We start from the raw sequence: 19362 nt of genomic DNA on the forward strand, positions 1-19362 counted from the left end.
GTAGTGTAGACATAGTCTAATTCTCCCTCTCACCCGGAGTCCTGAAGTCTGAATTTCTCAAATGTCGAAAAATTAATTAATTTTCAAGTGGGCTTAATGTAAAAAAACATTCTACTCTGTTCACACTGTGCCTGGGATAAAGAGGAGTAAGACTGATGGCAGAAACAGTACAGAAGAAATAACCTGCACAGAAACAAGAAAAAATCATGTTTGGAAGGCCAAGCCTACAAATCCCTATGCTTCTTCCATTGCCACATTTAACCATTATTTCAGCACTAATGGACCCGATTCTCCTTTACCTACATTGCTGTAAACTAGGAATAATTCTATTGAAATCAAGAGTTGAAAGAGAAGTCCTTTGGTATGCTCACTGTGTGGAAGAAGGCAAGGACACATGGTATGGATTTTTAACCAGGCTGCAACTTTGTCAAATTACACCCAAGATTCTCATCAGGGGACAGCCCAGAGCAGTCACTCACTTCTCTTTGAACATTTGCCAATCCTTGGAGTCTTCCACTACAGGGGGAGCCAATCATCACACAAGGAGGGTCTCTGTGAGCTCTACTTGCCTGCTAGCTCCCTCACACTTTTGGGGGTTGAGGCAAGGAGGGAGCTCAACCCCCAGCCAGCACCGCTGCCAGGTGTGTTGGCAGAGCAGTCCACCAAGGTAGTGCCCTGGCCACTGGTTTGCATTTGCTCCTAGTGGGTTAGACATGATGCCCCCATCTCATAAGAAGATGCCCTTGGGATGCCTACAGAATTACCTTTTTGGATCCGGAGCCTAAATCAGCCAGTTCCTGCACTGGGCACCTGCCAAAAGTTGGAACAACTAAATGACTCTCTTGCAGGTCCAAGCTGTGACCTTTGGGAGGGGGAGAATTCCAGCCTTCTGGCTGTCCAATATCCAACCCCTAGGTTTCACTGGGAGGAAGGCAAACAAAAACAAATAAAACCAACCAGCTTCACTCAGTCTGGTGGTACAGGGAAAAAATCCTTCCTAGCCCCAAAGTGGCAACTAGCACAGCCCACAAAGAACCTAGGTAGCTGAGGCAGGGTGGGTGGACTACTGGAAACCAACAAACAGGAAGTGGCTCTGAGCACTTGGGTTTTATTAAATCCAAATCTCCTGGCTCCAAATCACTGGCCAAATCCCAGGAGACCGAAGCCTATCCTGAAGTCTTGATGGAGCCGGAAATCTCACAGGACGCAGCCTGTCCTTTTTGCCCTCTTCCATTGCAGGAGCCACCAAAACACACCCCTCACTAAGCCTGAGGTTTGCATTGCTCCAGCATTCTCTCTTGGAATGGTTTAGAGCTGGGATAGTCAATTATTTTGTGTCAAGGTCCAATTTTCTCAGTCAAGGTACAGTCGAGGTCCAGACTCAAGAGAAAATAATAATAAAAAACCAACAAAAATTGATAGTAAGTAAATAAAGATTTCAGGGTCTGGTCAAAAGTGTCTGGAGGTTTGGATTGGGCCAATGGTCCACCTATTGACTACCCTTGGTTTAGAGTTTGAATAATGAATCTTTCTATGCTTGTCTCACTTTTAGTTTCCTGCCATGTTAGCCACAAAGATAAAATCTCTCATTACCCTGCAAGAAATACAATGTTTTGCAGGCTCAACAGAGTTTAGCTGGTTGAATAGTTGGGGAAGAGGGTTCTGAGAAGGTATGATTTTTCATTTACTCAATTTTTTGGTGAAATTTTTCATTTTGAATTTTAATTTTTTCAGGTTTCTGTCTTTTCCTCCAAACCTTCTCCCCCTTTTCGCCATTGAACTGGGGGAAGGAGGGAAAAAATGAAAAATACATTTTAAAATTAACATTTCCGATGTCTAAAAAAGGGCCATTTTCCTGTTAAAAAATTATTCACTTGACAAATGTCTGCCAGCTCTTACAGAGACAGGGTTCAGAGTAGCAGCCGTGTTAGTCTGGATCCACAAAAACAAAAGGAATACTTGCTCAAATAAATTTCAGAGTAACAGCCGTGTTAGTCTGTATTCGCAAAAAGAAAAGGAGTACTTGTGGCACCTTAGAGACTAACCAATTTATTTGAGCATAAACTGTAGCTCACAAAAGCTTATGCTCAAATAAATTGGTTAGTCTCTAAGGTGCCACAAGTACTCCTTTTCTTTTTTCAAATAAATTTGTTAGTCTCTAAAGCTCTTATAGCAATATTTCTTGACTTATCAACTATAAGTTATTGTACCCTTTCCCACCTAACTTCAAAAGTGTTTTCTGTTCGGGCTGCAGACAGGAAGGAGGATACCACACCCTGGTGACAGCAAAAGTTTTACCATTGACTGCAGTGGGGCCAGACATTCACCCAGTGTCCTTTCATAGTTGATTTGGGCCCTAATTCTGCAAAATGTCTGTATGTGTTTCAAGCATGTGAGCAGCCCCATTGAAATCAGGGGGATTTCTTATGTGTTTCAAGTTAAGTGTGTGCACAAGTGTTTGCAGGTTCAGGGACTTGGACTGGACATGGGCCAAAACCAGCACCCCTGATTCTCATTATACCAGATTTATAAAGACTGAGGGGCTCTGATAGATATTCATGTGCATTATTTTTAATGTACATAAAATTGCACATAGTTTGATTACTTCCTTCTCTGCCACCCTTGGTATTTTCCTTCCTTTGGGACAAAAAGGAAAACCAAAAAATGGACCTGATAACCTGACCACTTCACTTGCATGTTGTATCTTGTTCCCCCACCCCTTTGTCTGCTCCTCCTCTAGTTTAGAAGGTAAGTTCTCTCAGACACCGTGTGTGTCATAGCTTAAAGCCTCCTGATTAGATGCTACTATACCAATAACACAAATTAATAATAATCCCCCCAAACATGTTGGGAGGGGAAGGAATTCAGACTTGTAGCCAAACTTTATAGCTCCCCTCCACTTTCCACAGTGGGACAACCCCGAACTGCAGAGCCAAACATCCCAGGCCCTTGGGAAAGTCTGGATCTTAATTGTGGAGCTTGAGCCCGCGCCAAAAGCAGATCAGGGAGGGGGCGCGAAGAAACCCGCAGGCCTTCGATTTCTCTCAGTCGAGGCTCAGGGAACCACCTCCTGCAAGGGATCTGACGGGGATTGTAAAACGGGTGCCTGAGAAGTGCAAACGGCCCGGTGCAGAGCCGAGGAACAGCCTCTGCCCAGTCTAGCTGTCTAAAAGCAGTCCCTTCCCCTTCCTACAGCAGGGCTGCTCTCTCCCGCCTCACGCTTGCTCCGCAGCAGTTGGGCCACGTTCCCCCCTTCCGTGGTCTGCCCGCGGCGCGTTCCCCGCTGCTCCAGCCCGCTGTGGCTGCGCAGCGCCGAGCCCCAGCCCCAGCCTCGCGCTCACTCACGCGTCTCATTGTCGGCGGCGGGTAGCTCCGCCGCCGCTTTTTGCGTTCCATCGTGTCTGGGGCTCAGCGCGCCCAGGAAATCGGTCAGCGCCTTCATAGCGCGGCCCCAACTCCTCTCCTTTGCCCTCCAGCGAAGCAGCCGCCTTCAGGTAGGGCTCTGGGGCTAGCGCTACTCAACAGGGTGCGAGGAGGGAGGTGCCCGCCGGCAGCAGCGCCCTGTGTGCGTAGGAGAAGTATTTGACTTTGACTTGTTTTAAGTGCATAGAAAAACCGGTTGGTTAGGGTTGTTATTATGCAGGCTATAACCGAGAGGCAGCTAGAATGGGCCACTCTGCCCTCCCGGCACAGGCTGTGGGGCACACAATACTAGTAGTGAGCCCAAACCATGCCAGGCACCATCAAGTACAACTCCCATCCTCCACCACCAGCTTTACCGCCTCCTTGACAAAAGGAAAAGATTAAAATCACCTTAAAATAAGGCAGACAGGAAATAACCAAACACTGATATTGCCCAGGCAACAGAGACCGTCTAATTGCTGCTCACTGTACAAACTATGATGGTGTCACCTTTATCTGGACTTCCCCTTATTAGTCTCTTTTCATACATTTAGATTGTAAACTCTTTGGAGACAGCACAGACTTTTATGATACAGCTACAGGAATACAAATAAATCAATAATGTACATTCAATGTCTAATACAATGGGTCCTGAGGGTATGTCTACACTGCAATAACACACAGCTGGCCCATGTTGGCTGACTCAGGCTCGGGAGGCCATAAAATTGCAGTGTAGTCATTCCATTTAGGCTCCAGCCTGAGCAGGAACATGCTGCAATTTTATAGTCCTACAGTCTGAGTTAGCTGGTCTGGGCCAGCCACAAGTGTTTTATTGCACTGAAGACATACCTTAAGTGCTACCACAGTACAAATAAGTAATAACCGTGTATGAAAATACTGGCTTTGCACATGCAAATTGGTGTGCTTCTACAAAGTCAAGACATGTGGCAGTACCACCAAACTAGGTCCACTCCCCATTGCTATTTTGATCTACTTTAGCCACTCTTTATTTATTATTTAAGAGGCAAGTATGCTTTTGTTATAGAATATAGAAATATTTTTCTTTTAATGTGACCTTTTAAAAACATGAATATAACATTCTGTAATAATATTGTTAACTTGATATTGGAAAAACTACCTCAACACGGGCAAAAATATCATTAATCTATCTTGTGTGGTTGAAGGCACTTTTAAGGTTAAATATTTTTGCCTCTGGCTATTGAATTAAGTGCTAACATTTCAATAGCTTAATTGTCTTTTTAATTATTTTAAAAAATATTAACAGGAATTTACATAGCATGTTTCATCTGACTCTCACAGTGGTTTACAAATTAAGTAGAGTGGGGTATAGAATCCAGAAGTCTTGGTTGCTAGTCTTAGGTTCGAATCACTGTGCAATGCATTATTTTACAGCTTTTTCTGTCAGCTGGCTAAAATCTTTCCAATACAGTCATGCTGAAGTGCATAACCTTAAATACGATAAACCTAGGCCTAATTATGAGAGGCAACGTCATCAACGTACACGTCAGAGATAATAAAAAAAAATGAATCAGTGTGAAAGTAAACATCTAAAGATGAGAATGTATGACTTACCATGTCACAGCTGAATCACAGAGGTTTTGCTTTCAGTTGCTTAAAATTCCTATGAGTCAGGTATTCCAGAATAGTTTCTTTTGAGTAGGAGACTTATTTTTGTATTATACCTGACACTGGTCATTTAATACAGGTCTGAGTATTAATTTCCCACAGTAAAACCCAAAGAAGAGTAACTATCTAAACAATAAGGTTTACCTTGTGAAATTGGCACCACTGAGGGTAGGGATTTGCAGCTTCATAAAGAACCAGGGGTAGAGCTGAGTATAGAATCCAGGAGTACTGGCTGCTAGTTCAAGGTTCTAATCAGTACTTACAGCACCAGTTTACAATTCCTCTCCGTCATCTGAATTAACGCTTCCATTACAGCCATGTCATAAGTGCTCAAACTTTGAAGATGATAAAACCAGAGCACCAAATGAGGTGAACTTGCCATGGAATTCACCAGGCTAGTGACCATTTCAGAAGGCTTCAGCATCTTCCAGAAGACTGAGTGAGTAGCTGCCAACAGTACCAGGGCAAAGGGGTAGCTGTAAATCTCCCTCATTCTGTGCCCCTAGACTAGAGCCAGGATTTCGCAGCTCATAGCCCCAGAAGCCCAGGGTTTATCTTTGAGAGCTAAAGGCATTAGTTTATATTACAAAAATTGTGGCTAAGCTAGTAATATTAGGCAGAGTGGTGGCTGAAGATAGTTTTCTATTATTTGTTTGTGTTTGTTCCCTTTCCTTTTTAATAGCCTAAGTGAACCTTGGGTCGCTTTTCACAGGGATTAGGGGACAGAAGCAAAAATTGCAGGAGCACAGATTATTTGATTTTGATAGGGAAATAACATTTACATGTACGTGATTCAGAACCATCAATTCATGCACACACTATTAGCTTGTGTAACAACAGTGCCTTGTTATCCTGATTATTGGAGTCCTTCTCCTTCCTCCTCACCCCTTGTCTCCTATTATTTGTTATGCTCATTTGTTGTGCCTTGTCTTTAATCAGAGTACAAGCTCCTTGGAGCAGGGCAAATCTCAACAAAGGTATTTAAACAGAGTTGAGCACAAAGGAGCCTGATCCCAATTGGTGCTGTAGTAATATAAATAGCGATGTGAATGGGGGCATAGCTGTGAGATTCCCTCAGAACAAAAACATGCAAGAGGAAATCTGTTCCCAGCCCCAGGGCATCTTGGTGGGTATTGAGCCCCCTCTGGGCTGCTCCCCAGGCCTCTCTCCTGGCAGCATGACTTCTAACAGACATCCCCCACATTTGCCTCCTTTGGGATAGAAGACGGAGAAAAGGATTTCAGTTGATTTGTAAATACAGCAATAATTTCAGTGTATGAGTCTACCAGTAGTTCAGGAGTGGAACTGCTGCCCAGACTCAGCCCCTGCTGTCCACACCTTTGGAGCTACCATCAATTAGAGTGGCTTTTGGAACTGGGAAGAAAGCAAAACAGTGGTTGGAATATCACCCCAATTTTGGAAGAATCAAATGCTTTCCAAATCTCCAATCTGATCAGGTACGTGGGTGGGTGCAGAAGGAAGGTGACTGACTGGACCCGTAGCATATTCAGGAATCCAACTACAGCAGAACCCCATTTATGCGATCGAATTGGGATCTGGGCCAGATCTGATAGTCAAATTTGGGTAAGATGGAGAATGGGAAAGTCCAAGGCTGCAGTGCCATCTAGTGGCCACAGGAGAGATCACCCACTTCTGTACCTGTGTGCGCTGGTTGTTCGGTTAATACAGAGAGCCACGTAACAGAGGGTCGGATAAAAGGGAGTCTACTGTAATGGACTCTGGACAATTAAAAGAAACTATACAAAGTTAGTCATAGTATTATCAAATGATGGTGAGATATTCTGTAGGTAAGATTAGGATGACACTTCAGAATTTAGAAGTAAAAAGCAAACGACAAACTTACTGTAGATAGATATGTGTTAAATTGACTCAATGCTGTTATAATGCTATTACACTCAACTGCGTTATTTGGTTCTGTTAATTTACATGATAATTGAAACCTGCTTTGTGCTTAAGAGGACCTCACCTTATGTTTGTGCTAGCCATGCTAAGCATATGCTTCCCCCAACAAATTCCCTCCAAACCATCAGTGTTCAGCTTGTTGCTTTTTTGTTTCTCTTCTTCAGAAGCAGCAGTGCAAAGTATAAACTCTTCATGCCTTTCATGGCTAGGGCCATGAAATATTCACCCTTCACTCGGTCACTTGCAACTAAAAGAAACATGAATTCAAGAAGAAGAAATGTTCTTTTTATCATTTTAAGTAAAAAGAAAGAAACTCATATTGCACGAAAGCTGAGTGAAAGAGCTACAGAACTAAAAGTAGGGCATATTGAGAATGGAGAGCAGTTCAAGATCTCCATTTTCTACACCAAGATTAACCCCCCTTCCCTCCCCAAGCCTTTCCTCTTACATGGATATTTGGTGGTATCAACACAAGGGGACAATGTGGTACAGATGAAATTACTATAAGGTGGGTACACAGCTTGTTGAAAGACCATACTCAGTGTAGTTACCAATGGTTCACTGTCAAACTGTGATGGTGTACCCAGTGGGGTCTCTCAGAGGTCATTTCTGGGTCTGGCAATATTTTCATCAATGACTTGGAAAGTGGAGTGGAGAGTATGCTGATAAAATTTGTGTATGACACCTGGCTGGGAGGAATTTCAAGCACTGTGGAGGATGACATTAGAATTAAAAATGACCTTGACAAATTAGAGAACTGAGCTGAAATCAAGAAGATGAAATTGGAAAGTGCAAATTACTTCACTTAAGAAGAAAATAAAATCATATCCCCAACTGCAAAATGGGGAATAACTGGTTATGCAGTAGAACTGTTGAAAAGGATCTGGGGGGTATAGTGGATCACAGATTGAATAGGAGTCAACAATGTGATACAGTTCCAAAAAGGGCTAATATTCCGGAGCATATTAGCAGGAGTGTTAACTGTCCCACTCTGCTCTGCAGAAGTCAGGCCTCAGGTGTACTGTGTCCAGTTCTGGGAGCCAAACTTTAAGAAAGATGTGGCGATACTACAGAAAGTAACAAAAATGATACAGGTTTAGAAAACTTGACCTATGAGGAAAGGGTAAAAAAATGGGGCATGTTTAGTCCTGAGAAAAGAAGACTGAGGGAAGACCTGACAATAGTCTTCAAATATGCTAAGGGCTGTTATAGAGAGGATGGTGATCATTAGTTCTCCATGTCCACTGAGGGCAGGACAAGAAGTAATGGGCTCAATCTGTAGCAAGGGAGATTTAGGTTAGATATCAAGGTAGCTATGCTCTAGAATAGGCTTCCAAGGGAGGATGTGGAATCCCCGTCATTGGAGGTTTTTAAGAACAGGTTGGACAAACATCTGTCAGGGAAGGGATATATTTAGTCTTACCTCAGCGCAGAGGCTGGACTGGATAATCTCTCACTGTGCTTTCCAGCCCTACATTTCTATGATCTCTACCATCGCTTAGATCCATGCAAGCTAACTTGTCTAAAAAGGACTTCCTGGATGTTAACAAGAGCAAATTTCAGGTCAAGATCTTCTGTCGCTACCTGTATAACAGGAATATTTAATTTAAAACCAACAAGTTCAATACTTAGCTATACATAGAAATCTTTCTCTCTCGCTGTGTATTATATATAAAAGAGAGAGATTAGAAGTGGAAAAATGAAATTTCTCTCTTCTTCAGAGTCACCACACTGAATTTTTCAAAAAGATGTGCATCTGTAAGATGCTACAATCTTGCAAATGACTTCCCTTAAAATATAAATAAATAAATTAATTAAATAAAAAAGTGACTGTGCCTTCTCTAACAAACATAGAGCAAACTGTGTGTATCTAAATTAAAAATCCTACACAAAAATACCCTCCTGCACATACTTCTCTTTCTGGGGAAAGGGCAAGAAAACAAACATGGCAGATGTTTGTCACATTGCTTATTGCTCTATTTTACTACATGAACCTAATTAAAATAAAATAGAAAACATGTTCTATTTCAGACTATATATTCAGCAATCTATTATGTGTATGAAAAGTATTAAACAATCAAGCCAAGTTTCTCCTTTTAAATATATCATCTCTTTTCTAAATGCAGTTAAATTTTATACTTGTACCAAAGAATAACTCACCAAGTTTTCAGGTGTGAAGAAATCACTAATTTTGCACTAGTATTTTATTCCATATATAGAAATAATGCTTCTATGTCAACAGTTATGACACTTTTATATGGATGATGAAATAACTGCCAGTGCCAAAACAAACTTATTTCATCTGTTCAAATAACTGTGGTTGTTTCCTTCTCCTTTAACAACGTGCAACATATGTAAAACCTACTTCTATAAAGCTATGCTCAGAAAAAGAAAAATACACTTGGCTTCTACACTTTTTTATTGACTTAAGTCCCATGTTAGCAGAAGATAAAAAAGTAATCAAGCAATCCAGATAAAGGTTTATCACATTGTATTTAAACAGATGTAAATTGAGAGACAGCCAGATTCATAAAACCAGAGCAGCTGTATTTTTTTTTAAAGGAAAAAAGTCCTCACATAGCTAATGTTCACAAATGCATTATTTGTGGTGGATATTTTCTTTTGAGATGCCATTTTACTTCATATTTTAATGATTTTTAAAAAAAATAAACTCTAAGAATTCTCTCATTATTACAAAGTGACTTGCTTGAAAAAATATTACGTTATAAGCATATTTGATTATAAATTGACACTAAATATTTAAACAGTTGAATTTTTGGGAAGTAAAGAATGTAAATAGAGTATTTTAAATACATAAGTGTACCTTACAGCTTTCCCCCCTTACATATATTCATAAAAACATGGTTTATAAGAAACTACAAAAAGTATTTTTCATAAACTATGTCTCTTCAAAGAGAAAAATGTGAGCAAAAGAAGGAAGGTTATTTCCTGTCTTAATATATTCAGGATTATTATTTCAATGTCATACATATTTGCACATCAGTCACATTATCACTGTACTAGTTTATCCTTAACTTTTCTTAAAGTGAATTTGCTTTTGAAAGGTGCTGGTTTGACAACTGCATAGGAATCTGAAGCTCTCTCTATCTCTAGAACCAGTGAGGCACAGCCAGTACACCCCATACCTATTCTGGGGGTGTCTCACACTCCATGCTCATTGAAGGGGTTGATCCTGCAAGGTGTTTGTAGTCAGTGGGTGTTGAGGTCACTCAACATACCACAAGAGTGCCAAACACTGTTCAGGACTGAGCCCTACACACCTGGCCCATCAGTTCCTACAGAAGTCAGTGGCAGGCTTTCCACTGACTTCAATGAGAGTTGGATTTGGGGCCCAATCCTATGGAGAATATCAACAGGGACATCAATGAGTACCAGTTGTTTTGTGCTGTGGATATCTGGCCACCAGAAACTGAATTCAATCCAACCTCATTTCACACTGGTTAACAAACAGTCATCATGTATTAACTATCGGTCACTAGCAACCTAAGTTGAATTGCTGGTGACTTCCATACCCTGAGTGTCCACTATGTCAAGATAAAACAAAGCCCGCTCTGAGCATGCTCTTTTTTCCACAGATATAATTTAGACAAAAACTATTGTGAAAAAATGATTTGAGTGGAAAATTAATTCAATGTTCTGGTCCCTGGTGGATCATTTATTATTTTGTCTCAAATGTTGTATTTCTCCAGCGGAGGTTTACAGGGGTTCCAAAGTGACAAGTATCAGAGTCCAATCCTTCACCTGCACCAAACTAATTTGAATAATAAAACACTGATTATGAAATTCTTCATATATGATAAAGTGTTACACCATCATTTTAAAAATGTTTCAATCGTTTGTTTGGAAGTACTTGGTTTGGCTTTCTTTGGTGTTGACTGTGGTGTCATTAGTCCAGGCCTAAAATAAAAAAAGAACACATTAGGAACAAACAAAGCAAAACACCCACCAAAAAGCCAAAAACAAACAAATATAAAACCACCTAAAGTAACTTTTACAACACTGAATAGTTTGCTAGCTTGACTTTCAAACACAAGTACATGGACGCTTGAGGAGATCTATCGTACCTTTTTGTTCCTGTTGTGGGATTCATATATTGATGTCCTCTGCCCATGCTTCCTAAAGAACAATTTGTGAACATCAAAATAAATTATTTAAACACACAATGAGCACAGCAGGGAGCTGCATGACTAGCAGAACTTTTAGGAGGAAAGTTCTAGATGAAGAATTTCCTTCCTATTATTTTCTGAAGCAGTTGGATTGAATCTTTTACCAAGCAGATAACATTTGATCATTTCCTTAGTACTGTCAATTATATTCAAAATAAGTAAAAACAAAAAAGCCCTTTAGCCCAATAACAAATTAAGGAATAAATTTGAATGTGATCACAGATTTCTGTAACAGAATGTAATGCTGTTGATTTCCAAGATGGCCTACTGAAATTCATGTTTGTTTTACACTGTTGGTCTTTCTGGGAATAAAACTATTAAAAAATCTTCACTAATATACAGCATTTCTTCTATACCACAACTTGCCTGCATAGCTAGGGAGATCTACACCAGTATTTTAGGAAATCATCTTTGTAAAAACAGTCACATATAGTATAATGCTGCTATTATAGCTTTATAAATATGCTTGGCAACTTTCTCATGTTGGATCAGAAAGGACGCACATTTGAACAGTTTCCTAAATACTAGTCGTAGGTCTCTAATCTTGTCCTATTTATTGAGCCAATTCCAAAGTTAACTCTCCATAATCAAAAAGACAAAGTAAAAGCAAGCCAATTAGTGGCAAAGTAATACACCAAAAAGAAAAGGAGTACTTGTGGCATCTTAGAGACTAACCAATTTATTTGAGCATAAGCTTTTGTGAGCTACAGCTAGCTCACTTCATCGGATGCTTTCACTTCACGAAAGCTTATGATCAAATAAATTGGTTTCAGAGTAACAGCCGTGTTAGTCTGTATTCACAAAAAGAAAAGGAGTACTTGTGGCACCTTAGAGACTAACCAATTTATTTGAGCATAAGCTTTCGTGAGCTACAGCTCACTTCAGCGGATGCATACTAGTGAGCTGTAGCTCACGAAAGCTTATGCTCAAATAAATTGGTTAGTCTCTAAGGTGCCACAAGTACTCCTTTTCAAATAAATTGGTTAGTCTCTAAGGTGCCACAAGTACTCCTTTTCTTTTTGCAAATACAGACTAACACAGCTGTTACTCTGAAACCCGTAATACACCAAACTGATTCATGTCATACAAAGGAATTTGGTATTTTTCAAATGGAAATAGCCAACCCCTTTACACAGGTCTTCTTAAAATTCAATAGCTGTACCAGACTCAGAACCCTAAAATGTACAACACATTCCTTAAAAATCCTATTGTATATTGGATGGGGCAATTTTAAAAGGTGACATTCTTAACTTAAATACTCACCAACTGACTTTGAATTTTCCATAATTTGACTCTTAACTGGATAAACTATTTGCTCTGTCAACTTCTGGATAATGCCTTTATTTAAGCAAACATCCACATGTCTGTTGAACAATGAAAGGTCAGTTGTTTTTTGTTCCACGTTACAAACTGGACAAACCAGAACATTGTCTCTGATGGCTCCAGAGGAGTAGGAAGGCTGAGTTTCTTGTGTACATTCAGACTTTTCAAAGTATTCTGCATTTTCCAATGAAATGATTTTGGAAGAAAAATTCTGTTCTAGGTACATGTTGCTAGCAGTTTCACTAAGCAGACTATGCTCTCTTTCCTTGCTAGTATTAGCTACTACTTTATGGAATGCTTCTGTGTTACTGCTGGTAGAGTTGTCAGCTACTTTTGTTAACTGTACTGTATCCACTGATTTGTTCATTTTATTTTTTTGACACATTTCAAATATTTTCTTTTTAGTGTCAGGAGAAAAATGATATGCATTTTCCCATGAATTCTCACTCGTTGATATTTCTGCATTATCTTTTACCAGTGTCCCATTGAGGCACTTGTCAATATGTCTGTTAAGTGCTTCTAAATTGCTGTCTCTTTGCTCCTTAAAGCAAACAGGGCAAGTGAGGCTATGACACTCATTCAAATTCTCTGAGCCTATGGCATCATTTGTTTCTTCCATAGTATTTACTGATGATTTTATATCATGTGAGTTCTGCTTGTTTGCAGGTTTGTTTATAAGAAGCTCCTGGTTGCTTTGTTGCCTTGCAGCTCGCTTTTTATCAAAAAAACTCTCTCTGTGAGATGTTTCTGAAGCTTTTGTAAAATGTTCATGGCTGGATTTCCCTGGCTGAAGCAGAGAAGCATTTGCTTGTTTTCCTGGCTTTAAGAAATTGATAATGCTCCTCTGTTGGTATTTCTTTTCTTCTTCATTTAGAAACCCTGATACTCGTATACCTGAACATGACAAACAAGACAAATAAAAATGTAATTGTAACTGATAAATAAAACTAAAACTTAATTAATACTAATGGGCATCAAAAAGTTTTGCAAAACAAAGCCACTCAATATAAATAGGTATCTTATAACAGAAACTGTATTATGTACATGTGTTAGCAGCTGATCACAAAGCAATTACAATTTTACTACCAGTCCTGAAGATTTGCCAGCTATTTCAAGTTTACTAGGAATTTCAGTGCCCTTAAAACACCACATTGCAACATCATGTGATACCATAAACCTCACATAGTCATGTGGAAAGTTAAATTCTAAAGTTGTTTATTTCTGGATGCCAGTAATTAGTAATCATGTTTATTGCAGCGCCTAAGGGCCAACCGAGAATGAGGCCTGATTGTGCTAGGGACAATACAAACAGTAGCAGACAGTCCCTGCCTCCAAGAGCTTACAATCTAAATAGACAAGACAGACACAGGGAAGAAGCTTGACACACAAGCAGAGTCATCAATGTGATGACAGAAGATGTCACGTTAGTTCCACAGCTTTTGGTGGAGTTGAGGGAATGGATTTAGTTAGGAGGGGAAGGAGGTTGAGGGGTGCAGGGTAGAACTGAGTAAAATGGGTAGGTGTGGAGTGAAGCTGAGGTGAAGAGACTGCAACTGAGAGGATGCGCTGGAGCAAAGAGCAGACCAATTAGCAAAGGGCAGAGCAAGTCCAGTCAAAACTGTAGAAAGTTCTCTGAATGTTCAGAGGTCCCTGCTTCGGCTGCTTCTGCTCCTAGAGGCTGGAGTCTCTTGCTGGCTCCTCTCTACAATTCTTCCCAAAGACCATGCGGTATGGGAGGAGAGAAGGGGTGGCACTGCATGGATCCCATTGGTCCCAGAATGAGTGTGGAGTGTCCCCTTCAAAAATTTGGGTTTAGCTGGGGAGCAGCCTGGGCCCAGTTGGGCCCCATTTTACCCTGTTTTATCTGCTTCTGTTCCTACTGGCTGGAGTCTCTGGCATGAAATTTTCCATTAAAATATTTATTCTTTGAACTTTTTCTTAAAACTGGGATATTACTTTTTTTTTTTTTAAAGGAATAGTGGACTATTTACATTTAGAATAAACAAATACTATTTATTTCAGCAAGAAATCTTAACTTCAGACAAAATATAGCACCACCAAGTTATAAACACCATAATTTAGGCCATTCCTCTGTCAAAAATATAGAGCCATATACTCAACTCTTCCCTGATGCAGTGCAAAGGAGACTTAAAAACTTTAAGGAGGCAAAGCTGAGGATTCCCATGTCACAGGATGGCGCCTCAATATTGGCATAAGGGTGTTCCCGTGGCGGCAGTGGTTGGGGAGGAGGCAATCTCAGCTGGTGGAGCAACTCCCTGGGACCCACTATCCACCAGGACAAGTTAGAGCAACCCTGAAACTGCTCTAACATGCATCAGGGGCTTTGCCCCCAGCAGCTCTCAAGATTACTGGGGGGAGGGTAAAACCAACTATGCCGCCCGTTCCCAGGTGTGTAGCATGCTTGATCTGAGGGACTTGGGGATCTTGCCCTAAAAAGGAAACAAAAAAGTTATAAATATTTTACCCATAAGTCTTAGCCGCAAAGGGTGAGGGGCAACACCATCAATTTCTGTCCTTAGCATATCTTTAGCAACAGCAAATATTTCTTCTTCAGTAGAAACAGCAGAGAGCACTGTGGAAGCTCTTGTTTTTACTTCAAAATTCACATTCTTCAGTTTCAAGGTAACGGTTTTACCCTAGAAAACAAATAAAACACTTAACATACATGGTACTGAAGAATTTTTTAAAGTGAAGTCTTTTTTCACCTAGCTGAACTCTACTTCAGTGTCTAAACAATGGCTTTAAAGCAGGGGGCTAGATTCACTGCTGCATCCAACTTGTGCTGGACACAGCATGGATGGTGTGCTATAATAGAGCCTGTTATCATAAGACTCTCTGCCTAGCTATAGCCTGCTGCCAGAGCGGAGTAGCTGGGGGCTGCTCTAACCTGCACCAGCTGGCTATCTCTATCTGTCAGATGCATACTGCTCATGTACTCTGGCCACTTCCCCAGTCTCTACCCACCTCCCATGTATCTCCTGGACTGGGAGATGAAGGGCAGATGCCAGCTATGTCAAGTCTACATCTACTAGGGTCTCTTGTGTGCTTCGGGGATGCCCAGTTAAGGATCTCCAACGTCTCTGCTCGCTTTATATCACTTGAGTGGTGCAAAGGGAGCAGAACAAGGCAGAGAATCTGCCCTAATATTTGTACAGGCAAGTGTGCACATGCAATTCAATAAGTGCACCGTAAATCCCAATCACTTGAAAATGTGTTTGTAAAGTGATAAGCTAAAAGTAGTTACCATATCTCTCTTCCAACTCCAAGAGTTTGGGTAACTCTTTTAAAAGCACTTAAAGGCTTAGGAGCACTGCAAACAATGGGACGTAGGCCAAGTCATTTCAGAGCTTTAGACAAGTTTACCCTTTGTTTGTCAATACAGAAGCTTTTTCTCCATGCTATCATTCCATATCCTTGTGTCGCAACAACCTTCCATGGCTGAAGAGGACTCATTGGTACCTTTAGGAATCTCTGAATGCTACTCTTTGCTTTACCAATAAAAATCCCTGTTGAATAATTGAAGTGTTCCTCCCAGAAAATAAGTAAAAATTCAGTGTATACAGTATATTGTGCTCAATAAAGAATCTGTATATTTACTAATGATAAGACAAGGAGGAATACTTCCTTTCAATGCTTTACAATTTACATGCTTGGCCACAGTAAGGCTCCAGGCAATCCATTTTTTATGCAGCTCTACTACTCCTTCTTTTAATTAACATAGCTTTTAGAACAACATGTACGATATGCTAAATAACTTGGTGAATTGGTTTCACTTCTTAAAGGATCTCACAAGATAGCCCCCTGAAGCTAAATGCAATTTTGTTCTAAATTATTCTAATCATCAATGAACAAAATAACAGAATCCCTTGAAGCCAGAAGGTAGGGCGTGATAATGCAGAAAGCATTACTGCTAACAGAGGGCACTGCGGACCTGGGACCTGATAGTGCAAAGAGGTTGATTTTTTTTTAAATAAGAAAAGAATGATTTAAATACCTTAAGTCCTTCTTTCTGCAGATCCTGAGCGAGATCTCTGCAAAGTTCTTGACACAAGCGGTATTGCTCTTCTACTGTGTTAATTTCACTGAATGTCCTAAATGAACACAAAGATTAGTCATTTTTTCCCCAACATGCATTTTGAAATGATGCATCCTTAAGATTTAAAATTTTTCATGAACAGTTTAACAAGAAAGTTTTGTGGGTTTGAGGGTTTTTTTTTTTTAAAGTCAGGATGTATATTTATATTAAACAGAAACATATATGTACATTTAACAACTGCACAAAATTGGTTTGCAAATCCCACCAAACAAAGAAATGGGGTGTTGTAGTCACACTTCTCATGCAGTGTTTGAAAAGACATGAGATTTAGGTTGATAAATGCTTAAATATATACAAGACAGAATGCTAATACCAACTGAATTCATGGAGCCAGCCAAAACATTTGTATATAAGCTTCTCCGCATAGTGTTGTGTAACATTGGAAGGAAGAGAGGATTAGGAAATTAATCCAAGAGCCAAGTATCAAAGGTAAAGACTGTAACACGGGTGCTAAGAAACAGATGTTATGGTAATTATGTCTAGTACCAGAGAAGGAAAAACTAGCTTTCTGCCAAAAATTTAATTAATTCTGTCTTTGCTGTACCTTTCCAGGGTATACTTACTTACCTTTTCAAGTGTGTATCTGGGCTCTCAGTGATAATGTGAAAGGAAGGCTGGTCTCGTGATTATAGAGGGAATTGGTAGTGACACTCATGGTTGTCTAACGCTTTCGATTGTAAAAGATTCTTTCCATTGAGAAGCTCTTACACCTCCATTTTTTGCAATAGGCTTTTGCTATTTGGCAGTGAGAAAGTCCTTGTGCTAGAGATGTGTCTTTTTCTTGTCCAATTTGTGTTCATGTTTGGCTGATATATAAATTGTTAAAATTGCCATTTCCCTGTTGTAACTTACATTCCTCAAAATATGATGGCATGCTGCCAAAATAATAACTGAACATGAACATTCTAAAGTTGGGCCTACAATGCTCCTAAAGCAGCAGCACCACACTCTGCACTGGGAACATCAAGTTGCTGCTAGAGCTGTTGAAGTGTGAGCGGGATGGACAGGGAGCCCAATCAAGCACATACTCCCAGTAGCTCATCCCTCCCCCAACTGAGAGCATCAGGGAGCAGGAGCTAAACTCCTATCTCTCAGAGAAAAAGAGCGGGCCATGTGAGTTGAACTACCTTGCCTATCCCACTCTGCCCCAGAGAGCACATGGCCACATTAGCCCATTTCTCACTCTTTCCACACAGAAAGAAGTCCTTCCACACCTCCTGAGTATGGGCCAGGCTCTCCACAACTACCCAGATGTAGGGTGACCAGATGTCCCGTTTTTATAGGGACAGTCCCGTTTTTTGGGACTTTTTCTTATATAGGTGTAAGCAGTGTCAGGGTGAACTCCACCCTGACATCTGGTGGTGAGGTGTGGCAAGTTGTGGAAAAGAACTTCAGGGGCCGATCTCATTTGCATAGGCACACCCACCCCGCCTAGAATGAGGCCATAGCTGCCCAAATGGTCACTTTGGCTGCTGTGGGATCCCCAGTGTCTCTGTTATTGGGGCAGAAAGAATAAATTGTTATTACCCTGACTATGGGAACTGTGCTTGGAACTGTACTTGGCCTTTTGTTATGATGGAGGGACTCACCATCAACTAAGTAGCACTCGCTAGGCAAGGGTCATGGGTTCCAAAACTCTGTGAATTGAGAGAGGTTGCGGACAAGTATTAATACTTGGTGGCATGGGCCCCTTGGTGAGGGCCTTACATGCTAGTTGCACTTCCTCCTCTCTCCACTGTAGAATATCAGAGCTAATTTTGATTTCATTAGGAGTCTAGTTACATGCTGCTGAGCTTACTTTGGGCTAATGGTACACCAGCACTGAGGCTCCTCTACTACAAGCTGAATTCACCAAAGAGCTGAACTGACTAAGAGCTGAAATCACTGAGCGTTGTGTTAAGTAGTGGGGGAACCTGAAGATATACTGTGGAGAAGTTTGCGGGATGGCTGGAGTGCCTTGTGAGCAGGCTGGTGGAGCAGTTCATGGGACGGCAGGAGCTGCTGGTGGGACACGGAACGGAGCAGTTCGTGGGACGGTGGGAGCTGCTTGTGGGCTGTGGAGCGGAGCTGAGCAAAGCAGTTTGTGGGGCGGCTGGTGGAACGAAGCGAAGGCCTAGGGAGCTGTGGGGCGGTCCGCTTCAGATCATGTAAGGTGCCTTTTACCCCCACCCCCATCTCCACCCAGGTTGGGAGGTAAAGCTCTGCAGATAAACTTTTGAACTCTGGGGCTGCCCTGACCATGGACAGAGACTTTTGGGTCATTGGACTTTTGGGACTTTGGGTGATTTAGGGTTGCTGGACTCAAGAACCAAAGGGAAAGGGCATGCCCCAATTTGCTTGGGGTGGGTTTTTTTGCTCATGGGTTGTGTTATGAATCCTGTTGGTGGTGTTTCCCCAACATAATGCCACATTGTTTCTCTCTGTTATTAAAAGGCTTTTTGCTACACTCAGACTAGGTGCTTGCGAGAGGGGAAGTATTGCCTCTGGGTGGCGCCCAGTGGGGGTGGTATGTATTTGTCCCAGGTCACTGGGTGGGGGCTCGAGCCGGTTTGCATTGTGTTATTGGAATGGATCCCCTAGATATTGAACCCGGCCCTTGTTGCTGCCAACTCTGACGGGCAGAAGGGTTACATAGGCACCTATTACCCCCCACACCCTGTCCCGTTTTTTCACAGTTGCTATCTGGTCACCCTATTCAGATCCAGCATATGGCTGCCAGTTGCCCATCATCCCTGTGGGATAACCATCTTCTCCTTCTCATAG

The 19362-nt window shown here is 41.2% G+C and overlaps 2 protein-coding genes across 11 annotated transcripts in view; both read right to left on the bottom strand.

Moving 5' to 3' along the window:
- ANKDD1B (ankyrin repeat and death domain containing 1B) overlaps positions 1-8739 on the bottom strand; it is a 46520-nt gene extending 37781 nt beyond the window's left edge. For 2 of the 7 annotated variants that reach the window (XM_075128531.1, XM_075128529.1), the window contains exon 1: positions 3346-8739. In XM_075128531.1, the coding sequence (XP_074984632.1) occupies positions 3346-3442 (97 nt within the window). In that variant the 5' untranslated portion in view covers positions 3443-8739. The remainder of the gene's footprint in view (positions 1-3345) is intronic. The other 5 variants (XM_075128530.1, XM_075128528.1, XM_075128527.1 and 2 more) reach the window with 4 other exon arrangements.
- A 634-nt stretch (positions 8740-9373) lies between these two features.
- POLK (DNA polymerase kappa) overlaps positions 9374-19362 on the bottom strand; it is a 66619-nt gene continuing 56630 nt past the window's right edge. For all 4 annotated transcript variants that reach the window (XM_075128524.1, XM_075128525.1, XM_075128523.1 and 1 more), the window contains exons 11-15: positions 16498-16594; positions 14968-15139; positions 12423-13376; positions 11058-11109; positions 9374-10890 (exon numbers count right to left, since the gene is read on the bottom strand). In XM_075128524.1, coding sequence (XP_074984625.1) covers positions 10806-10890; positions 11058-11109; positions 12423-13376; positions 14968-15139; positions 16498-16594 — 1360 coding nt within the window. In that variant the 3' untranslated portion in view covers positions 9374-10805. The remainder of the gene's footprint in view (positions 10891-11057; positions 11110-12422; positions 13377-14967; positions 15140-16497; positions 16595-19362) is intronic.

The sequence above is a fragment of the Caretta caretta genome, chromosome 5 (genome assembly GCF_965140235.1).
Source record: "Caretta caretta isolate rCarCar2 chromosome 5, rCarCar1.hap1, whole genome shotgun sequence".
Taxonomy (NCBI): domain Eukaryota; kingdom Metazoa; phylum Chordata; order Testudines; family Cheloniidae; genus Caretta; species Caretta caretta.